Source organism: Diplodia corticola (genome assembly GCF_001883845.1).
Source record: "Diplodia corticola strain CBS 112549 chromosome Unknown scaffold10, whole genome shotgun sequence".
Lineage (NCBI taxonomy): Eukaryota > Fungi > Ascomycota > Dothideomycetes > Botryosphaeriales > Botryosphaeriaceae > Diplodia > Diplodia corticola.
In genome coordinates this window covers 75,707-96,631 of record NW_017971489.1, presented here as the reverse complement: position 1 = coordinate 96,631, position 20,925 = coordinate 75,707, and the positions used below count along the sequence as shown (strand labels likewise).

Genomic DNA, 20,925 nt, shown 5'->3' with positions numbered 1-20,925 from the left:
CAAGCAGCCACACAGAGCAGTCCACGCGCGCGCATCCACTTGGTGTTGGGTCCTGGGCGTGTCGGTCAGAACTCGCAGGGCTGATGTGCAGTCGTCGCGACGAAGAGTCTTCGGGCTCGCCGGGCGCGTCCCGCAGGAGCCGGCAAGTCAGTGGGCGCTGACGGTGCCGGCCGCCGTCTGCGAACCCATGCGCAATGCGGCAAGTGAGCTGGGGGGGCTGCTGGGGGCTGCCCACTAGAGCCAGCCCTCCGCAGCGCCGTGCAGCCCGTCCAAGAGCTGCCCTCACTGGCGCTGTGGTTCCTGCGTGCCTCGCCCTATGCCGCCGCTAGCCGCCCGCACCCACGTAAATAGTATACCAACCCCGTCTCTTCCCCGGATTCTTGTTGCGCCTCCGCATCTGTCAAACCCGCCCGTGTTGTCATGAAGTCTCGAGTATCACCGTCGCCACGGCGTCTTGTCGCCCGTCTGGCCGGCCCGCGCGCTCCAATCTATGTCCGACGGCCCTACTCCACACATCCTCCGAACGCCCGCCTCAACCTGCCCATCGACTACGCCACCACCCCGCTGCTCGCTCACACCCCCAAATCGAGTCTATCAAACCCCGAGCTGCCCCAGCACGTCCGCGACTCGAAGACCACGCGCCAGAACGTATTCCAGGCCGTCAACTCCGCCCTGCGCCATGCCCTGACTACCGACGACCGCGTGCTCGTATTCGGCGAGGACGTAGCCTTTGGCGGTGTCTTCCGATGCTCTATGGGGTTAGCCAACGATTTCGGCTCCGAAAGAGTCTTCAACACTCCACTCAGCGAGCAGGGAATCGTCGGCTTCGCCATTGGCGCCGCGCTGGAAGGGATGAAGCCGGTGGCCGAGATCCAGTTCGCCGACTACGTCTACCCGGCCTTCGATCAACTTGTGAACGAGGCGGCCAAGGTAAGATACAGGGCGGGGACAACGGACATGCATGCGGGGGGGCTGGTCGTGCGAATGCCCATGGGGGGTGTAGGGCACGGTGCATTGTGAGTCCCTGGCTGGCTGGCTGGCTGGCTGCCGTACTGGCCTTGTGACATGTTAACCTTTGTTTCAGATATCACTCTCAGTCACCCGAGTCTCTCTTCACACATATCCCTGGACTGCGCGTGGTGGTTCCACGCTCGCCGATTCAGGCCAAAGGCTTACTTCTAGCATCTATCGCGTGCAACGACCCCGTCGTGTTTATGGAGCCCAAGATTCTCTACCGGGCAGCTGTGGAACAAGTCCCTAATGAAGCATACACCCTACCCTTGTCGAAAGCGGAGGTCCTGAAAGAAGGAAAAGATGTGACCATTGTCTCCTATGGCACCCCTTTGTACAACTGCTCTACCGCCATCGCTGCCGCTGAGAAGGACTTTGGCGTCAGCATTGAGCTGATTGATTTGAGGACCATTTATCCCTGGGACCGGCCGACCATCTTGAGCAGCGTGAACAAGACTGGAAGGGCCATCGTCGTGCATGAGAGTATGATAAACTCTGGTGTCGGCGCTGAGGTCGCAGCAACAATCCAAGAAGGTGCATTCTTGAGACTGGAAGCACCTGTGCAGCGTGTTGCGGGGTGGAGTACGCATATGGGCTTGTTATACGAGAAGTTTAACGTTCCTGATGTCGTCCGTAAGTTCAACCGCATCCAGCCTGAATGCAAAATGCTAACTGATTAGGGATATACGATGCGATCCGCAAAGTTGTTGAATACTAGTCATATGTAAGGAGATTATACGTTGCCTGTAAATTTTGCATACATAAGCGGAAGGTCGCATCACCCTATCAGAGCCTCATCAGCGTTCGTTTTAGCCGAAGATCTCATGCCATGACATCATTCTCCATGAAAACGAGAGTTTGATGTACGTGGTTACAAACACCAAGCCTACCTCTGGAAATTCTATATAGTCGCCAATTTAAGACTAGACGTAGAAGTCAAATCACAGAAGAAAGTTGCAAGTTGCCTGAAAGTCACAGTAAGGCTTTCCTTCATGCAGATATCCGGACGTATGTTTATAACTCTATCAAGATATCTGCATGTGACTGCCTGCTCATAACAGTATCGTCCTGAAAAGCTACCGAGCACCCGCAGTCCTCTACCCCAACCACACCTCACAAAACGACTCCTACACGATGCCCAGCCCCCCCTCAAATAGTCCCTCACTCCACCCTCACAACCCCCTCCATGACCTCCACCGCACTCCCCGTCAACACCACCTCCTCCACCGCCCCGCCATCCTCAGTCCTCACCACCCTCACAAAAACATCGCACCTCCTCCCCATCTCCACGCCCTGCACGAGATGAAACTCAAACGGGCCCCTCCCCTTCCCCTTGTCTTCCCTCAGCGCCAAATAACAGCACAGCGCCGCGCTCGCGCTCCCCGTCCCGGGGTCCTCCCTCGTGCCGATGGACCGCGTGCGCAGCAGCCGGCGGCCGCGCTGGTCGTCGTAGTCGAGGCCGAGGTCGACGTAGTAAAACGAGCCCGTGAAGCCGACGTCCCAGCCGCTGCCGGCATCCAGCCACTTGGCCTGGTACGCGTCGGCGACGGGGACGAGCGAGGCGTCGACGGCGGCGAGGGCCTCGAGCGTGGGGAGGGGCACGAGGCAGAAGGCCATGCCGCGGACGATGGAGACGATGGGGACGGTGGGGGGAGATGAGGAGGAGGTGAGGGACTGGGGGTGGGGGGGACGGAAGGAGTGCTCGTGGACGGCGTGGGGGAGGTGGACGGAGGCGGTGGCGGTGGAGGGGTTGTAGGCGAGGGGGATGGTGCCGGCGAGGGTGCGCAGGGAGTGGGTGGAGGGGAAGAGCGGGCGCCCGGTGGTGGAGACGAAGATGGCGGTGCCGATTGTGGGGTCTGCGGGTGTTGTTGGTCAGTTTTGCGGTAAGAGATCAGGCGGGGGAGGGAGGACGTCGCTGGCGTGGGGGCTGTTTTTGGTTGGCTGGTTTCTAGGTAGTCGTGGACTTACGGCCGGCGAAGGTCATGCGCGAGCGCGCGGTGAAGATGTCGTAGTCGGCGACTGCGCCATTGTCGCCTTCAGATGCTTCATGCAGGAAGGTGATTTCGGAAAGGTTGAATTCGGTTGCGATTTTTTGTTTTTGCTCCTCAGTGAGCGCATCGCGGCAAGAGGCGGGCACCCGGACCACGGCGACAGGGTTGCCACTGAAGGGCGTCGTGGTAAACACGTCGAGAGTGGTGAAAGGCAGCTTCATGGTGGCTTTTCGAGGTCCGATTCCGCTAGAGTTGACGTTCGATGTTGGAGCTATATGCAGGTGTCAGACGACAGCTAATATAGCCTACTGCATGCATGACTCACCTTTGTACTCGAGCGCGTCCCTTTGTAAGCAACGTAGAGTCATTTTCATCCTGTCTAGATAGGAAGGTGCGTCCTGAGAGAATTCCACAACGCACGTAGGATTAGAACGATGACAAACAACAATTAGGCTCGTCTTCCCGATAAATCTAAGGATTGATGAAGTGGTTGGAAAATGTATGGAAAAAAAACATAAAGGCATGTGGAATGGTCTTTTAGATCCCCGGTGACGTTATCTATCAACACTAGATGGGCCAAGTTGGAAAACACGGAAAGGCAGGGTTATCTCTTAGAAGGTGGGAATCAGCCGTGTCCATTCTCGGTCCTCCAGCATGAGCTTGAAGTACTGGGACTTCCGGACGATTTCCGATACATTGAATCGGCGCAGAGCACCGCCCGGACCGCAGTGCTTCTTAATGATCTTCAAGTACACCGTATACCTGGGGTTGGCTGCCTATCCATTAGCATAACTTCTTCGTGGGCATTGTAGGATTGGCTCACGGAATTCCATGGCTGTATACTTTGCCAGGGCTTCCATGAGAGCCAGGCACTCCCAGTCAGTCCACTCGACCCCCTCATCATCTAAGTTCTGCCTCCGCAACGGGTTCCGCGCATGATGAAACATGACAACCCTATCAAAGGGCTGGCCATTGACGTCAAGGTCTCGAATGACCTCTGGCTCGTGGGCCGACGGGAGTGGAACAAAATCAAGGTGATGCCACCGACGAACATCTGGCTCGACTTCTTTGCGGGCGATGTGTAGTCCTCCCCAATCCTCCAAGAATGCTCTCTCCTGTGCCTTCTCTTCGGCTTCTTGCTGACGTCGAAGATTGGCCCGTTCGAGACGTCTTTGCTCAGCGCGCAAAGCTTTGTTCCGCTCCTCCTGTTCATTTTGTCGCGCGACGAGCTGGACTAGTCGATGATGGAGCGTCTTGAGGGGAGCAATGAAGTTATGTCGAGTCGGCCTAACAATGGAGAGATGAGTCGGTACTTGCACGTTGCTCTCCCGGGCGCTCTTCTTGGCTCGCGTATCAAGGTTAATAATTGCAGCCATGACTCCAGCGACCTCCGTCAGCTGGGACGTGGGGATCTTGTCCGGAGGGCCGTCTTTTGTGAGAAAATTTACGTAAAAATTGACGATGCTGCAAAGAGTCTCCAATAGGCACGGAAAGATGAATGCGTAAAGATCTTGGAAAAGAAACTTTTTGATCTCCTCTCCATTTGCCAAGTCGAACTTACTAAGCTTCCTTGCAAGGCTTCTTATGCCTTCGCTCACTTGTACAGACTCTATCTCAATCGAGACAGTCGATGTTTCCAGGATGCCCTTAAGCTCCTTCTGAAGGTCGTGACAGATGCGGTTGATGAACTTGGTGGATTCGTTGTTTTCTTTGAGTTCGTATTCGTCCCGCTTTTCCAGAACCTTCTTCACTCCTTTTTTATTGGCCTTAATGCGTCGCAATCGCCTTTGGAGACCATGAAGCATATCAGAATCATCGTTGGATTCATCGTCGCTAGAGCATGATTCCGTTGTCGAATTCGCAGCGTGTCTATCCGAAGGAGCGTCGCTCATTTGCCCATCGTCAAGCGGAGCTTCTTGGACATTCGCCACCTTGGCTTGCATTCGTGACAATTTTTCTGTTGCGGTTTGTGCTTTTCTGGGAGTCGATTTGGACGTCTGGGAGTTCGAAGGCGTTGTAGCCATGCTGCTCTTTCGTTTGATGCGTTTGTCGCCCTCTTTTGACGCCCCAGCTTCTTCGTTTTGGCGTTTAATTATGATTCGAGCGGCCGTCGGGTCCTTCCTTGGACGGCCTGGCTTTCGTTTTTTTGGCGCCTCAGAGACTGTAGTGGCCGACGGCACTGCTTCATTTTCTTTGGGCTCTGATGCTTTCTGTGCCCTCGTGGTTGATCTTAGGTGACGTGCGTTGGATTCTCCCGCATGTTCATGCTGGGCTTCGGACTGAAGCGATACAGGCGTGGGACTGGAAGGAGGGAAGTCCGCAGGTAGTTCGTACACGTCCGGACGAGCTGGTCCCCTGCTACGATGTGGTGTGGATGTCGCTCTGTAGCCTTCTCTTGAAGCTGCTCGTCTCGCAGGTCTGCTAGGGAGAGGCGCTGGACGGCGACTGTGTGCTATGAGGGTGGAATTTAGTAAAGCTGCTTGTTCCTCGTCTGTCCGTTTATGGCTGCTTGTCGGGGTCGGATTGGTATCCGCTTCGCGCAGAAGCTGCGAATTCGGGTCGTCTTCGGTGTCTTCGTGCATTGGCTCGGAATTGACGGCATTATCATTTTCGCCATCAACACTGCTCGAGCCGGGAGAGTCTTGTGCCGTATATGTAATGCCGTCGAGGAAGTCGGGCTTCAAAACTTCGTTATCGGAGTCGTGCTAAGAGAGACGCCGATCAGGTTCATCGTTCGAGCTGTCGGAAAGCAATATAATGCTCACGTCTCGAGCGGGTGCGCCTGAAAAGCGAGCCATTGCGCTTGTTTTCTTGTCTGCTTACTTGTTGCAACACTGCGGCTGGAAAGTTGTTCCGGCAGGTTGTCGTTGTTCATGGTGAGAGTTTAAAGCTGTGGAGTGGGATAGGTGCCTGACCTACGCGCGGGTCCCGGTGCGACGTATTCCCGCGGTACCTCCTGCCCGGAAAGCGGAATTGATCGTTTACAATAACACTCACGATAAGTTGCACTCAGTCTATGAGAAAAAAAAATTAAAGCTACTATCTGGATAGTTTCTAAATTCTCAAAGTAAATTTCGGTCCAGCTAATCGCGCCAAGCATCATGCAAGAGCAAATGAAGAAACGGCGATAACGGTTGGCATTCGTCGCGCGTAGATTCGTGGGTGGAAGCAACGAAGCTGAGAGAACCAGAGCCCGCATTTTGTGGAAGCTGCTTGTTGCGGCAGGAAACAGCACCCAAGGTGGTGGGGGCAGCGACGGGCACGCTTGCTTGTTGACCCGGTCGCTCCTGCACCGCATAAGCACTGAGCGCCCCAGCGGCCATCAGGCTGAGACGTGTCGGCGACGCGTCATCCACCAACTTCTTTGCCTATTACACTTTCTCGATTGTCCGCCATGGTCCAGCCTCGGCGAGCGGCAGACCCTGACGAGACTCTACAGCCGGAGCTTGGGCCACGTCGCGCTCGCACGTGAGATGAGACCCACCTATTTCATCACCGGTTTCAGGCGTCGCAGGTACACAACCACCAACACCAGCACCATGGCCGACCTTAAACAAGCCATCCGATCTCTGCAGCAGATCGACTTGGATGCCCCTCATGAGTTTGCATTGCCCAAGAAGCAGATCAACGACGGCGAAGACGTCGGCTTCTTTCTCACCTCCACGGGCTACGCCGACATCATGACGTGGCTGCTGCAGCTGAATGCCGCCATGTTTCCCAAGAAAACCGCTTCTTCGTACGAAGCCTGGCCGCTCAACAGTGAGGCTGTCAAGTTCTCGGGCCCGGTGCTGAGACTGAAGGCTTTGATGGAGAAACTCGAAGCTATCATGGATGAGGCGCCTCCGGACCCCGGTCCACGGAGATTTGGCAACATCAGTTTCAGGAAATGGTTTGAGATTGTTGAATCTCGTTTGCCCAAATTGCTGGACGACGCCATTTCCTCAGACGTCCTGACCAAGAAAGGCAACGCAACTTCTGCAAAGGACGAGCTTCAGGCCTACCTCGTTGGAAGCTTTGGCAGTGCTCAAAGACTGGACTATGGAACGGGCCACGAGCTGAGCTTCTTGGCCTTTCTGGGTGGTATTTGGAAGCTAGGCGGCTTCGCAAAGAGCGATCCTGGTGTTGAAGAGCGAGGAATCGTTCTCGGTGTCATCGAGCCGTGAGTGCGTTAAATGAGCATGCGCCGCCCTTTGCTGATTGTGGCCAGATACTTGCATCTCATTCGCCGACTCATCTTGACGTACACGCTCGAGCCAGCTGGATCGCACGGAGTCTGGGGCCTGGACGACCACTCGTTCGTCCCGTATATTTTTGGCTCCGCCCAGCTATCGCCTCCTATCCAGTCGGCAGCAGACATCCCTGGGGAGGGCTCATTGCTTGACGCCCCCAACCCAGGCGATGTGGCAAAGAAGAACGCAGTCGAACGAGAGCGTTCGGTTAACATGTATTTCAGCGCGATTGGCTTCATCTATGACGTGAAGAAGGGGCCTTTCTGGGAGCACAGCCCCATTTTGTTCGACATTTCTGGAGTACGAGCCGGCTGGGCGAAGATCAACAAGGTATGACTCTAATTTCAATCTTCCCGGCCCCAACATTGACACCTTGCACAGGGAATGCTGAAGATGTACAACGCCGAGGTTCTTTCCAAATTCCCCGTGGTACAGCACTTCCCCTTCGGTTCACTGTTTCGCTGGGAGAAAGACCCGACGGCAGCAGAGCCTCCAAAGTCTATTCATACAACAAGCCAGCCCGGGAGGACGCCCGTGGGCGGCGCGTCCGACGGCCCTCAGCGCTTCCCACAGCAGACAGGTACTGCTGCTCCATGGGCATCTAACCCGGCGACCGGCTTGCCTATGACGGCTGCTCCGTGGGCTGCGAGGCCGTCAGGGGGGGCGGGCCGGCCAGCCCCGCCAGGGATGACGCAAATGGGGGCGATGCCGGGAGGCGCGCCGGTTACAGCAGCACCGTGGAAGCAGACCGCACCACCGCAACCCGGCGATCGAGGACAAATGCCGCAGACGCAAGCACCATGGGCGCGGAAAGATCCTTCATGAGGGGAAATTGGTCTTGGTATTTGTATGAGCTCTCGGGGGCCTCGGGGATGGCATGAATCGGGGCTCGGCATTACTTTGCGCTGCGCGGCGCGGCGTTGTTGCTGGCAGAGTAGCAGATTTATTACCCCGAATCTCGGCACGACCAGCGGCGGAAATTGAACGGTAGCGGACGATGCCCCTATCGCGGCGGAGGCGGGCATCGGCGCACGGAGAGCACGTTGCTGGGCGCGCGCGCAAGGCAGATAAAGTTATTGATTTCGCGCACAGCCGAGCAATCAGCGCAAGTGAGCGGCGCTTGGACCAAAAATAGCTTGAAACCCTGAAACGGCCTTGGCGCGTCTTTGAATCTGGGGCTGAGCAAGCTGCATCCTTGCGCGAGCGCTTTGAGCTCCTGGAGTCTCACGACCTCTTCCACTCCACGACCGCCCGCCGACCGCTTCGCTCCTTTGGGCCATCGCTCCTTCAAAACCCGGACGCCTCCCGCCCAAGCCTCCCGAGTGCATCCTCTCCCCAAACACTTTCCCATCACCCACCTGCTGCTGTTGAGCATCTGCTCGATAGCCCACTACCGCCGTCATGCCTGGAGTCCGTGAGTAGTCCCCGCTGCATCCCACGCCCAGTCGACGAGCGCCGTCGTCAAGACTGCGCGCCAACCCCGCCAGCGCCGCGATTCATGCTGACCCATCCTCTGCAGCCCCTGATGCGATGGCCACCGTGAAGAAGGCCTTCAAGAACATGTTCAAGAAGAAGAAGGCCGCGAAGAAGAACGACGACAAGCCGAGCGCCGACGCTGCGAAGCCCGCCGACCAGGCTGCAACCGCGACCGACGCCGGCAAGCCGACCGAGACAACACCCGCGGCCCCCGCGCCCGCCGCTGCCCCGGCCTCCGGCGCCGCTGTTGCTGCTGGTGCAGTTGCTGCCGCTCCTGTTGCTGCTGCGGACACTGCCGACGCGAAGAAACCGGAGGAATCCAAACCGGAGGAGCCCAAGCCGGCCGAGGCGCCTGCCCCGGAGGGTGAGGCCGCCAAGAAGGAGGAACAAGTTCCGGAGCCCACCGGTGCCGGTGAGTTTCCCGCGCATGACCCGCGCTTGCAGCCCGTGTGCACTACGGTAAAAAGCCGCCCTGATGCTAACAAGTGTACCATTATTACCAGCGGAACCTGCGCCGTCCGAGAGTGCCGCTGCGCCGGCGCCCTCCGCTACTGCTACGGCAGACGACACTGCCGCCGCGAAGCCCGCTGCCGAGGGCATGTCTGCCACCAGCGGCCCCCTCGACGAGTATCCTATCCTCGACGCTGCGCCTGCCGCTGAGAAGAAGGATGAGGCTAAGACCGAAGAGCCTGCGAAGACCGAGGAGACCAAGCCTGAGGCTGCTGCTGCGACTCCCGCCGCTGCCGCGACTCCCGCTGCTGCCGAGACTCCCGTTGCCGCCGCCGCCGAGGCTCCCGCTGCTGCGGAGTCGAAGTAAACCTGTTCGTCAGGAAAACAATGAGTTTCAACGTCGGAGGGTCATATGGGTCAGACATTTGGGAGTTTTGAGCGTTCGGCAAAAGTGGGTTGATTGTGAGGGAAAAGGTGACTTAAGGGTCCGAACGGGGTTACAGGCTTCTCTCTGCATGCTGCTACCGCACTCGCTACTGCTTGCACGGCTTGCTCGCCCGCTGCAATGCATTTTTACAGTGATTCTTATACCCGAAGCGACTATACCCAGGTCTTTTCTGGTAGCAGCAATTGAGTTATTTCAAACCATTTATTGGAAATGTTGACTGACTCGGGTCCCAAGACGATTGACCATCTCAGCAGGTTGCAAAAACATTGAACCCAAAGAGAAACTGCGGTCCTACTGACATGGGTAGTTGGATCGGATGTCTGGATGGATATGTGCAGTCATGAGCTCAGATCTTGGTGTGTACAATTACTTTAGCTCCCCACGTAGGAGGCCCACAACCTCACGTTTCCGTGTGGGCATATGCTTTTTCAGCCAAAGTAAGTGGGCTCAAGTTTTCTGTAACGTACTGTGCCGTCACCGATACGTCACGAATGATCAGGATTAGCTTACCTTTGGCCGTAGGCAAAGTAGGCTGAGCAAGTGCGGCCTCTGGGCCCTTTTTAGCCAGCATGTACGACATTCCTGCATGTCTTAGATATTGTCTCCTTTATCCGCGAGGAGAAATTCGCCAAATAGGCCTGTTCGGCCTTGTACGCCCAATCATCAGATTTCTAATTTGGACACGGCCATCCTTCATGCGGCCTGTAGGATATACCCCGCAAGGAAATGATGAGCCGGCGTACCACAATAAGATACTCCTTAGAGACGGTTTGAGCAGGCGAACCTCCACCGAGGCGCAGGCAGGGCATCACACCGAGAATTCAACAGATCGAGTCGCATGATTCAGTCAAGTAGGCAAAAGAGCTCAGCCCGCCAACCTCAGGTCCTTCCGTTTCAGCAGCAGATCCACCACCATGCCCTTCTTTTAGAAAGAAGGTCGCCAGGCAAGATTATTCGACGATGCGAGTAGCCTGAGTGGCGAAGAAAGAAAAAAATTGTCCCTTGCGCACCGCACATCCCGAAATCGACCAATCGCTTTCAATCCCTGAGCTTTGTCGATGATGACGATGACTGGGAACCCTTTTGCGGTGACGGGCGGAAGCGGTCTCTGCTGTCAGCAATGTGACGAATGCTGAGTTGTCGACAGCATGGGAGACAGCCAGTATGTGACTCTTCACATGCAGTACCGCCTCCGCCCCGCCGCATTGGCTCTGCCCTACGTATTGCTCAATGCAAGTGGTGGAGTCGCGAGACCGCGCCGAAAGCAGAACTCGGCGGACACGTCAGATCGTGGCATTCAAACGCGAGTAAGTACTGAGACTCGAGGGTGGGAGGCTCCGCACCGCGGGGGCAAAAAAGCATGGAGTAGCACGCAAGCCCCTTGGTAGGCTTTTTTACGATGATGAAGCAGAGGGACTAGTGAATCTGTGGTGTGCTGACATGCAGATGCAGCGTGCCTGGGACGCAATGTGCCACCGCGTGCGTCTCTCCCTGTCAGCTTCCGGCGCGGCTCGAAGGTCTCGTGCATGGCCCGGCGGCCTGGAGCGATGTAGACGAGCAGAGCAGATGGTGTCGGCAGCGGCGCCTGCGGGGCGCGGCAGCCTTGAGCAGCCCTACGAGTCGCTCGGGCGGGTCCGCAGTCGCTCGACCAAATCCCGGTACTCCCGGGCATGCAGCCAATAGCGGTATGCAAAATGCAGGCAGCACAGAAATAGTACCGTTCGGTGGGGTGCCGTGTGTGTGGGCTCGGCCTGGCTTGGATCCGGAGGCCGGGTACGCGTACAGCGTATCTCGAGCGCTCAGGTGGCATCGCAGCGGTGCGGACCGTCCTGGCCGGCGAGGGACGGCCACTGCACAGGGCAAGCTCTGCGCCTCGGTGTGACCGTGGAACGCAGCCCTGAAGGGCGCGGTGAGGGTGGTGGTGAATCACGGTGCTGTTGTGAGGTGTTTGGCTGTCCGTCATCGACAGAGCCCCTAGTTGCCTGACAGGCATCACACCTCTGCCTTCTCCGCTAGAGGCCGTTTCCACCAGGCCGCTCACGCACAGCCGCCTAGGCCGGGACGGGCTCAGACTGTCGACCGGACGGCGCTGGAACAGGCCGGGGCTGCAGCAGCCAAGAACAGCCACACGTTCGCTTTTGCTGTGGTTCCCAGGGCTGGCATCGCGCGCTGTGAGTGGCGGGCCGCCCGCGACATGGGTGCCCGCGGTGGCAGCTTTACCGCCCCCACCCTGCACGCTCTGAAAATACACGCCTCCAAGCCCGCGCCATCCTCGCACCATGGAGCTGCCGCATGCGAGCACCGCTCAGCCGCACCTTCTCTCCATCCCTCTCAACCCTCCTGGCTGACCTTACCGTCGCCTGCTATAAAACCCTCCTCCGCATTCTCCACGTCGCCGCTATGAATCCACACGCCCACCGCTCTTCGTTTCGCCGTATTTGATACCCTGGTCATTGAACCATCAGTAGCCGCCCACCTCTCCGCTAGCCTCTACATACCTTATGTCGAGCTCCAGATCCAACTTTGAACTCCTCGAGTCATCGACCCGTCCCCCCTCTCGAGCTCCTTCCCGCGCACCCTCCGTTTCCGAACGAGACCGATCGCCACCGCCGCCCGACCCGGCGCCTCCACGCCGCAAGATGAAGAAGCAACACCCGCAGAAGGAGGTGCAGCAATTCTGGGACAAGTTCACCACCAACCACCCGGGCAAGATATTCACCCTCCTGCCCGACAACCTCTACGCAAAACGCGCCGCCGCGCACCACAAGAAAGAGCGCGATGCCGGGAGCCCGCAGGCGCAGAATGCCATGGCCTCCTACGAGGAGGCCGTGGCCGCGTGTCAAGAGAAGGTCCGGAAAATAGTGCGCGACTGCCGGCGCATCAACCAGAAATACAGAGGTAAGACCCGTTACGCGAGCTAATTCTGGCCTGCGAGCTAGTTGCTGACAAGTCGCCACTCAGATCCGCACTTTGATCTCGAGACGGACTTTCGGCGCAGCAAGCAGATGGGCGTGCCCCCGGACTGCTTGACCACATTGGGCGAGACTACGTCGGAGCTCAAGCCCATGTCCGTGAAAAGGATAGAGGTAAGATATTATAGCCTAGCGCTTACGGACCGGGGGATAGTGGCGACTGACAAGGGCCTAGGACATTTTCGATAACCCGCGCTTCTTCGTCGACGGCGCCTCGGCGAATGATATTCGGCAGGGCAATGACGGCGATTGCTGGCTGATGTCGGCCCTGTGCACGCTGAGCAACAAGAAAGATCTCATCAACCGCGTCTGTGTGGCGCGGGATGAGGAGGTCGGCGTTTACGGCTTCGTCTTCCACCGAGGTCAGTGTTACGATACCCGTTATCAATGCCAAGAAATGCTGACCTTGTCCAGATGGAGAGTGGATCTCCGAAGTCATCGATGACAAACTGTACCTTATCAAGGAGGATTTCGACGACTCAATCCGCGACCGCCACCAATGGCTCGAGCTGCAAAACAGAAAAAGCCCCGAAGAGGAGTACCGGACTGTTATGCAGACCGGATCAAGAGCGCTGTACTTTGCACAATGCAGCGATCCGAACGAAACATGGTTGCCGCTATTGGAGAAGGCATACGCCAAAGCCCATGGCGACTACTCGGCCATTGACGGTGGCTTTGTAGGTGAGGGTATCGAGGATCTCACTGGCGGTGTCACCTCCGAGCTGTTCTCCACAGACATTCTCGATAAGAATAAGTACTGGCAGGAGCTCATGCAAGTGAACAAGGACTTCCTCTTTGGCTGTGGTCAAATGGGTGGCAGCTATGGTGAGAGGAAGGGCATCCAGGAGAAACATGCCTACTCCATCATGGAAGCCAGAGAAATTGGGGAACACAGGTTACTCAAGCTCAGGTGAGTCAGGTGAAATACCAGCACTGAAGTGACATGGCTGATGAATTGAAGGAACCCTTGGGGTAAGACTGAATGGAGTGGCGCATGGTCTGACGGCTCTGAGGAGTGGACTCCCGAGCGCATGCAAGAACTCAACCACCGGTTTGGAGACGACGGTGTGTTCTGGATTAGCTACAAGGACCTCCTGCGCCATTACCAGCACTTCGACCGCACCCGTCTTTTCGGGCCCGAGTGGACTATCACCCAGCAATGGACGAGCCTCAATGTTCCGTGGTCCGTTGACTACCTGGACACCAAGTTCACCGTTACTCTCAGCAAGCCGAGCCCGGTCGTCATTGTCCTTCAGCAACTTGATGACCGCTACTTTGCGGGTCTCGAGGGTCCCTATGACTTCCATCTCCAGTTCCGGGTCCACAGAGGCGACGAGCCCGACTACATTGTTCGCAGCAACGGCCCATACTACATGAAGCGCTCTGTCAGTACAGAAATCGATCTTGAGCCGGGAACATACACTGTGCTTCTTAAGATTACGGCGAAGCGTTACGCAAGGCCCACTCCTATCGAAGTCGTCCGCGAAAATTGCTTCAGCCGCAGGGAGAAGTTGCTTTCAACTGGTCTCAGCTACGACCTTGCTCATGCCAAGGGCCAGTTCAAGCAAATCGCAAGAGAGGACAAGCAGCGAGAGAAGAAGGAACGAAAGGCCCTGGAGAAGGCAAAGAAGAAGAAGAACCACGAGAAGATGCGCAAACACCGCCAGAAGGCAAAGCTTCGGGAGCAGAAGAAGCAGATCAGACGTGCTCAGAGGCAAGCCGAAGGCGCAGCGCCGAATGGTCTTCCGACCCCTGGGTCAATGGACAATCAACCCGACTCCGCCGACCCGCTCGGCATCTCCCTGAGCGGTGATGATGCAGATGAGACCCGGCCCTCCGTGCGCTCCCACCACCGCGGTCGATCCTCGACTTCTGGCGCGCAGGTTCCCATGCGTGTTGAGGCAGCTCACAACGCTATGGAGAGCTCCGGTGCGTTCCAGGGACGTGGGGGTTACAACGGTCGTGGTGGCTACAACGGCCGTGGCGGATACAACGAGTCGACTGAGTCCTTCCCCGACGTCAGCGAGCCTGCTGAGGAAAAGGTTCCTTCCCGTCACAACTCACCCTCTCTGACTTTCGAGGCTGCTACTCCGATTGACGGCGAGCCTGGGTTTGGTGGTCGCGGTGGGTACAATGGACGGGGTGGCTACAATGAGGGACGTGGAGGCTACAACGAAGGCCGTGGTGGGTACAACGAGGGTGAAGCGTCGACTGACACTCACCCTCATACTCCTCGTTCCATGGGCACTTCTGAGGTCGGTCCGCCTTCTGCATACGACCGCCGCCCTCCTGCCGAGACTATCCCCATTGAGGGCCGCGAATCCCCTGCTGGGGATTTCACTGGCCGTGGTGGCTACAACGGTCGTGGCGGATACAACGGCCGTGGCGGTTACAACGATGCTCCTGAGTCTGACTCCCGTTCTGGCACTCCTCAGATTCCGCACAGAACCTCGTCGCCCTCTCGGGGCTATACTGGTCGTGGTGGATACAACGGAAGAGGTGGATACAACGAAGTGGCCGAGCCACAGAGCTCTTCTCGCGCTGATACGCCACCTCCGGGTTCTCGTGCCAGGTCTCCGTCCGCCTCGCCCCAACCCGAGCATGGCTTCACGGGCCGGGGTGGCTACAACGGACGCGGCGGCTACAATGGCCGTGGTGGCTACAATGAGGACGGCAAGAAGGATGCCCGCAACGCATCCCCCGCTCCCTCGCCTAGCGGACGCCGCGCGACATCTCCTCGCCCCCCGCGCCCGCGTCGCCGTGATACGCTGTCGCCACACCCAGTCCCCAACATTCACATCAACCGCTCCCGTGCCTCTTCTGTTGCCGGTTCTGTGGTCGATGCCTCGGGGCTTAGCGATAGCGACCTTTCTTGGGACTCGGAACTGGATGACCCCACCAGCGACTCTGAGACAGAGGACGAGTTCCACGATAGCCGCAACCAGGCCAGCCTGATTGAGAGGATGCAAATGCATCTCCAGGGCGACCGTGGCCAGGAACAGGCTTCGAACCAGCCCGAGGAAGTGGATCCCGATGACCAATTCGAGCGGGATCCCTGGAACGCCGTCTGCGTTGTCGGCCTTCGCGTCTACAGCAAGGATACGGATGTCACGATCGATGTGGTCAGGCCGAAGCGCGAGGAGACCAAGAAGGGCAAGGGTCTTGACAGGACTCTTGACATCGACGACTCCGCCAAGGATGCCACGAGGGGCCTCGGCGTCATGACTCCCGATCCAAGTTTTGGAAGGTTTGACGCCTACGTTAGCACCATCGGCAGCGCACCTGCAAATGTCGAGAGCTCGAGGCAAGGATGAAAGATTTTTACATGCGAGAAATGATGTTGATGATTTGTAGATGAGTTGGAACGGTCTTTGGTTATCAGCGCGGAGTGTTGTATCGTTTAGCGATCGTTCTTTCGCTTGTCCTTTCGGAGTTGATGTTTTAGGTTTTGTTCTATCACGCACTCGTCTCAGTCGTTTACGCATAGCCATGGTTTTTGTATACTTTGCTGTTGACATCTCCGATCAATCCGTCGTTTATGAGCATTGCAAGATATTCCATACAGGTCAGGCTAATATGTATTGTTTACAATATCGACATGTTATATTCCCCGCGTCGTTCGTCCTGCTCGTTTCCATCGTTTCTTCTTCTGCCACTTTGCTACAGTCGTTCTCATTTCCTGACTCTCTGGAAGAACGCCTCGGCCTTCTCCAACGCCCCCTCATACTCCTTGGAAAACCCGAGGATATGGCCCAACAACGCGATATCGTGCGGCGCGTGCGGCACAATCTCGAGCTCGCACGGCTGGCCGCCCTTCCCCTTCCCTTCATTCACCTTCCTCAAACCCTCAAAGAACTCGACATTGTCGTGGAACAGCAGCTCCCGCCCGCCCGTCTGCACCCACACGGGCGCAGGCGAGGGGAACGCATCCGCCGCAACGACGGATATCCACGAATCATTCACAAGACCGTCGCGGTGCCCGGCGTACGCGCGGCAACCCCACGCGCCGAACGCCTCGGGCACGTAGTCGGAGTCGCGGTTCGGCGACAGCGCCACCCGCCCGGCATCCAGCGCCTGCGCGGGGCTCGTCCACGGCGACCACAGCCAGGCGCACGCGGGAGCCTCGTCCTCCTCCAGGCCGTCGATGCCGTCGTCGCGGTACGTCGCGATGTACCGCAGCAGGGCGTTGACGATGTTGCCGCCCGCGCTGTCGCCCGAGAGGACGATGCGCGACGCGGGGATGCGGTGGCGCCGCCGCAGGTGCAGGTACGCCGTCAGCGCGTCCTGCAGCGCGGCCGGGTAGCGCGCGTCGCCGCCGGGCGACGACGACGACGACGCCCCGGCGAGGCGGTATTGCGGGCAGAAGACGTGGGAGATGGATGAGTGGCATTGGCGGAGCATGGTGCGGGCGAGCGCGCCGCAGTCGTTTTCGCGGCCGTCGCCGAGGACGAAGGCGCCGCCGTGGAGGTGGAGGACGATCGCTTTGGTGTTGTTGCTCTTTTTTTCTTCTCCCTCTTCACCTTCGTCGCCGCAATACCGCTCCGCGTACCACGTCCCCCCGATCCTGGCCGGACGCGTCTGATCGCCGTCGTCGTCGTCGTCCTGCAGCGGCCCGCGGTACGCAGACGCCTCGGCCGGCTCCATCACCTCGAAGCGCTCGCCCTCGGCGCCCGGCGCCAGCGAAAGCGGGACGCGCGACACGCCTTCCACCGCGGCGCTGTGCTGCACGATGGCGCGCAGCAGCCGCACGCCGATCGCCTGCCGCCACGTCCAGCGCGGGTCTGGGCGCGTGAGGGAGGGAAGGAGGCAGTAGAGGAGCGCGCAGAGGGGGAGCCGGATGAGGGTTTCGAAGATGAGGGAGGTGAGGATGTAGATTGCTTTGAGGGGTTGGCGGGTTAGGATTTTGGGGTTTGGGGTGGCGGCGGCGGCGGCGGCGGGGGGAATGGTCGTCATGGTGGTGGGGTAGGTGGTTGGGGTTTGGTGTACTGGTGTTTATGGGAGAGCGAATGCTCTGTGCCTGGGCGGCTTTGTCACGGTGGGAACACGAGAGATAAATGATGGACGTTGGTGGTAAGCGTAGTAATAGTACTGGACGTTCATGACTCTCTTCTTTTCGGCCCTTCAATGTGGACCGCGGTGAAGGTCATTATAGTGGAGACCGGAGCCGAGGCGTTTGGCGTACTCCGTGATGTAGATGGCGTAGATGCCTAGGTATCTCCATGCAACTAATAGATACTAGACATCTAGAGTTAGATTTAAGCTTCGCTCTGTCCCTCGCACTATGCTCTTGTCGACTGTCAAATGTAGCGGAGAGTAGACGTACCGACACTAGTGGATGGCTCGGTGCCGAGGCAAAGGGTCTCCAAGAGGGCACCGTGCAGAGAGTGGTCATAGCTCATACGTTGCTCTGACTGCCAGCCTGCCGGAGCTTGGACGAAAGTATGTGGATGTGTGAGGGGTTCTATGAAGGATAGATGACTGGACCGAAAGGCCTCGGAATCTTGCATATGACAGAGAGCCCGATGAAAGCGTTGAATGCGCGACTGTCTTGAAGGACTAGGAGAATACGCTCGGCCACGTCACACCTGTGCACCGTATACCCCCGACATCCGCACCTATCTACCTATGGAATCGAGGGTTTCCAGTATACGTTTGGTAACATAAGTCAATCAGCTTATCGAATGAGTTTTCCATGGCTTTACCGCTGCAAGAAGTAGCGAATTGCAGTAGCACAACAATGGTATTTGCAACTAACAAACCTTCGGCCTTGAGCCTGGAGCTGGTAGTAAGAGCCGGTGGCTTGCTGTTCGGCACTTACGGCACTCTTCCTTGACACTCAAGGCGGCATAATCGGCACTGACAAGCTTCGTTCGCCGGCACCTTCGGCTTCAACGCTGTTCGACAATACACATTTTGCCTAATACATGCACTTGCATGAAGACGCCTCGTTCATTGCGCAATTCAAATGAATCAGTCTCACGGAACTTGACGCGATGTGAGGCACACCAGCCCTATCGGCACCGGTTGCTCAAAGCCGGCCAATTGCCTAAACAAGCAACGTGCAACTGCTTATCGATAAGCGATGGGGGGAGGAGGGGCACAGATATGTCATCACCTCCCCCAGAGCCAAGCGTCACCACTCTTCGCACCCCACCTATCGCGAGAGCACTCTTCCCCGATAAACCCCGCAGGCCCTCCCCTGTAGGCAATTAGTAAAATGTTACGATAAAAGCTCTTAATCAATTCCCCCTCTTCTTCTTCCCCGCGCCGCTTTACTTATTCACATCCACCCTCCTCCCTTCTTTCCTCTCCAACTCATTATTCTCTGTAATCCTGCTCCGCCTTCCCGAACAATAATCCTCAGCCGTAGAAATATACACATACAATGGGCGGCTCCAAGAACTGGCAAGAAATCGCCGCCGCGAAGCGCGAGGCGATCCTAGCCTCCATCCCCAAGGAATACATCATCGCCGACCTGCCCACCCCCGAGCAGCAGCGCGACATAACCGGCACGTTCGTGCACCAATGGCTCAGCCCGCGCGAGATCGAGATCACGGAGACGGACGCGCCGGGCATCGTGGCCAAGACGACGGCGGGGGCGTGGAGCGCGGTCGAAGTCACCAAAGCCTTCATCCACCGCGCCTCGATCGCACACCAACTGGTTGGTCTGCTTTCTTCTGCCCGTCCCCCAAGAAACTTATCCTCCCCACCCCACCCCCCCAAAACCTTTCAGTCACTCCCCTCCCCCAAATCCCTAAAAGCAGCAGCAGCAACAGCAGAACCCTAACACACAAAACCCCCTCCCCCACCCCTCCAGACAAACTGCCTCCACGAAACCGCCTTCCCCGCCGCCCTAGAAGCAGCCGCAGCGCTGGACCAGCGCTTCGCGCAAACGGCAGACAAACGCCGCGGGCTCGGGCCCCTCCACGGGCTCCCCGTCTCGCTCAAAGACCAATTCCACGTGCGCGGCCTCGACACGAGCATGGGCTACATCGGGTGGCTAGGCACCTACCAGGGCCAGCGCGACTCCAAAAACTACCCCATCACCGCCTCCACGGAATCATTGCTGGTGCGGCACCTGCGGTCGCTCGGCGCCGTCATCTACGTCAAGACGGCGGTGCCGCACACGCTCATGTGCGGCGAGACGATCAACAACATCGTCGGCTACGTAGCGTCCCCCGCCAACCGGCTGCACCTCTCCGCGGGAGGGTCGTCGGGCGGGGAAGGGGCGCTGATCGCGCTCAAGGGGTCGCCGTGCGGCTTCGGGACCGACATTGGCGGGTCGGTGCGGATCCCGGCCGCGTTCAACGGCTTGTACGGCCTGCGGCCGGCGGCGGGGCGGCTGCCGTACGAGGGCGTGGCCAACAGCCTGGACGGGCAGAACAGCGTGCTCAGCGTCGTGGGCCCGCTGGCGGGCAGCGTGGGCGGGTTGAGGCTGCTGACGGAGGCGGCGCTGGGGGCGGAGCCGTGGCGGGAGGATCCGATGGTGGTGGAGATGGCGTGGCGGGCGGACAGGGCGGCGGGGGTGGCGGAGAAGGCGGAGGAGAAGAGGCTGACTTTCGGCGTGCTTCGCGACGACGGCGTCGCGCGCGTCACGCCGCCCGTCGCGCGGGCCCTGTCTCTCGCGGTCGACAAGTTGCGCGCCGCGGGCCACGCCGTCGTCGAGTGGGAGCCGCCCTCTCACGCCGACATCGTCGAGTGCTGCGCCGCCACCTGGACCTATGACGGCGGCCGCGACACCATCGCCGCCTTCGCCCTGTCCGGCGAGCCGCAGGCCACCGAGTACGTGCAGATGCCCTGGCCCGACCCCATCTCGCCCGAGGCCACGGCCACCGACATCGCCGCCAACAACGTGCGTCGGCGGCGCCTGCAAAAGGCGTATCTCGATTACTGGAACTCCACCGCCGGCGGCGCCGGCGTCGACGCCATCATCGCCCCCGTCGCGCCCTTCCCCGCCGCCCGCCCGAAGCTGTACACGTACTACGGCTACACCATGTGGGTGAACCTGCTCGATTACACCAGCGTCGTCGTGCCCGTGACCAGGGCGAGCAAGGATGCGGATCCGCGTGCGGTCGACTTCGAGCCTAGGAGCGAGCTGGACGCCAAGACGCAGGCTTCGTACGATCCGGACATCTACGACGGCGCGCCCGTCGCGGTGCAGCTTGTTGGCAGGAGGCTGGAGGAGGAGAAGATGCTGCAAGTGGCCGAGGTGGTGGACGGGGTGCTGAGAGACTGAGACCTGTTGCGGGGTCGGTGATGGGAGGGGGGCTATAGCTTTTTCTGAAAGTCAAAGAGGTGGAGTGATGGCACATGGCAGGCTTTTTTTCTTTCTCTCTTTGACATGGCGA

The 20,925-nt window shown here is 58.4% G+C and overlaps 8 protein-coding genes across 8 annotated transcripts; 5 read left to right on the top strand and 3 right to left on the bottom strand.

Annotated features, from left to right (window-relative positions):
• Positions 1 to 420: 420 nt before the first annotated feature.
• BKCO1_1000038 (2-oxoisovalerate dehydrogenase subunit beta) lies at positions 421 to 1,729 on the top strand (the record flags this gene model as incomplete). Its single annotated transcript, XM_020269391.1, has 3 exons — positions 421 to 1,016; positions 1,085 to 1,644; positions 1,692 to 1,729. The coding sequence occupies 3 exons, from the start codon at positions 421 to 423 to the stop codon at positions 1,727 to 1,729; spliced, it is 1,194 nt and encodes a 397-aa protein (XP_020132933.1).
• Positions 1,730 to 2,172: 443 nt separating this feature from the next.
• On the bottom strand, positions 2,173 to 3,370 carry BKCO1_1000037 (phenazine biosynthesis protein; the record flags this gene model as incomplete). The annotated part of the gene is made up of 3 exons (XM_020269390.1): positions 2,173 to 2,867; positions 2,980 to 3,273; positions 3,328 to 3,370. 3 exons carry the CDS (start codon positions 3,368 to 3,370, stop codon positions 2,173 to 2,175), a joined length of 1,032 nt encoding a protein of 343 aa, XP_020132926.1.
• A 243-nt stretch (positions 3,371 to 3,613) lies between these two features.
• On the bottom strand, positions 3,614 to 5,800 carry BKCO1_1000036 (guanine nucleotide-binding 3-like; the record flags this gene model as incomplete). The annotated part of the gene is made up of 3 exons (XM_020269389.1): positions 3,614 to 3,774; positions 3,826 to 5,707; positions 5,768 to 5,800. The coding sequence occupies 3 exons, from the start codon at positions 5,798 to 5,800 to the stop codon at positions 3,614 to 3,616; spliced, it is 2,076 nt and encodes a 691-aa protein (XP_020132927.1).
• Positions 5,801 to 6,541: 741 nt separating this feature from the next.
• On the top strand, positions 6,542 to 8,056 carry BKCO1_1000035 (serine threonine-protein phosphatase 2a activator 1; the record flags this gene model as incomplete). The annotated part of the gene is made up of 3 exons (XM_020269388.1): positions 6,542 to 7,161; positions 7,210 to 7,561; positions 7,613 to 8,056. The coding sequence occupies 3 exons, from the start codon at positions 6,542 to 6,544 to the stop codon at positions 8,054 to 8,056; spliced, it is 1,416 nt and encodes a 471-aa protein (XP_020132928.1).
• Positions 8,057 to 8,632: 576 nt separating this feature from the next.
• On the top strand, positions 8,633 to 9,524 carry BKCO1_1000034 (uncharacterized protein; the record flags this gene model as incomplete). The annotated part of the gene is made up of 3 exons (XM_020269387.1): positions 8,633 to 8,645; positions 8,751 to 9,119; positions 9,211 to 9,524. 3 exons carry the CDS (start codon positions 8,633 to 8,635, stop codon positions 9,522 to 9,524), a joined length of 696 nt encoding a protein of 231 aa, XP_020132929.1.
• Positions 9,525 to 12,106: 2,582 nt separating this feature from the next.
• On the top strand, positions 12,107 to 15,891 carry BKCO1_1000033 (calpain-like protein; the record flags this gene model as incomplete). Its single annotated transcript, XM_020269386.1, has 5 exons — positions 12,107 to 12,503; positions 12,567 to 12,691; positions 12,753 to 12,939; positions 12,992 to 13,487; positions 13,539 to 15,891. The coding sequence occupies 5 exons, from the start codon at positions 12,107 to 12,109 to the stop codon at positions 15,889 to 15,891; spliced, it is 3,558 nt and encodes a 1,185-aa protein (XP_020132930.1).
• Positions 15,892 to 16,249: 358 nt separating this feature from the next.
• BKCO1_1000032 (alpha beta hydrolase fold-3 domain containing protein) lies at positions 16,250 to 17,530 on the bottom strand (the record flags this gene model as incomplete). Its single annotated transcript, XM_020269385.1, has 1 exon — positions 16,250 to 17,530. The coding sequence occupies one exon, from the start codon at positions 17,528 to 17,530 to the stop codon at positions 16,250 to 16,252; it is 1,281 nt and encodes a 426-aa protein (XP_020132921.1).
• A 1,432-nt stretch (positions 17,531 to 18,962) lies between these two features.
• Positions 18,963 to 20,813, top strand: BKCO1_1000031 (general amidase; the record flags this gene model as incomplete). The annotated part of the gene is made up of 2 exons (XM_020269384.1): positions 18,963 to 19,238; positions 19,395 to 20,813. The coding sequence occupies 2 exons, from the start codon at positions 18,963 to 18,965 to the stop codon at positions 20,811 to 20,813; spliced, it is 1,695 nt and encodes a 564-aa protein (XP_020132931.1).
• Positions 20,814 to 20,925: the final 112 nt, after the last annotated feature.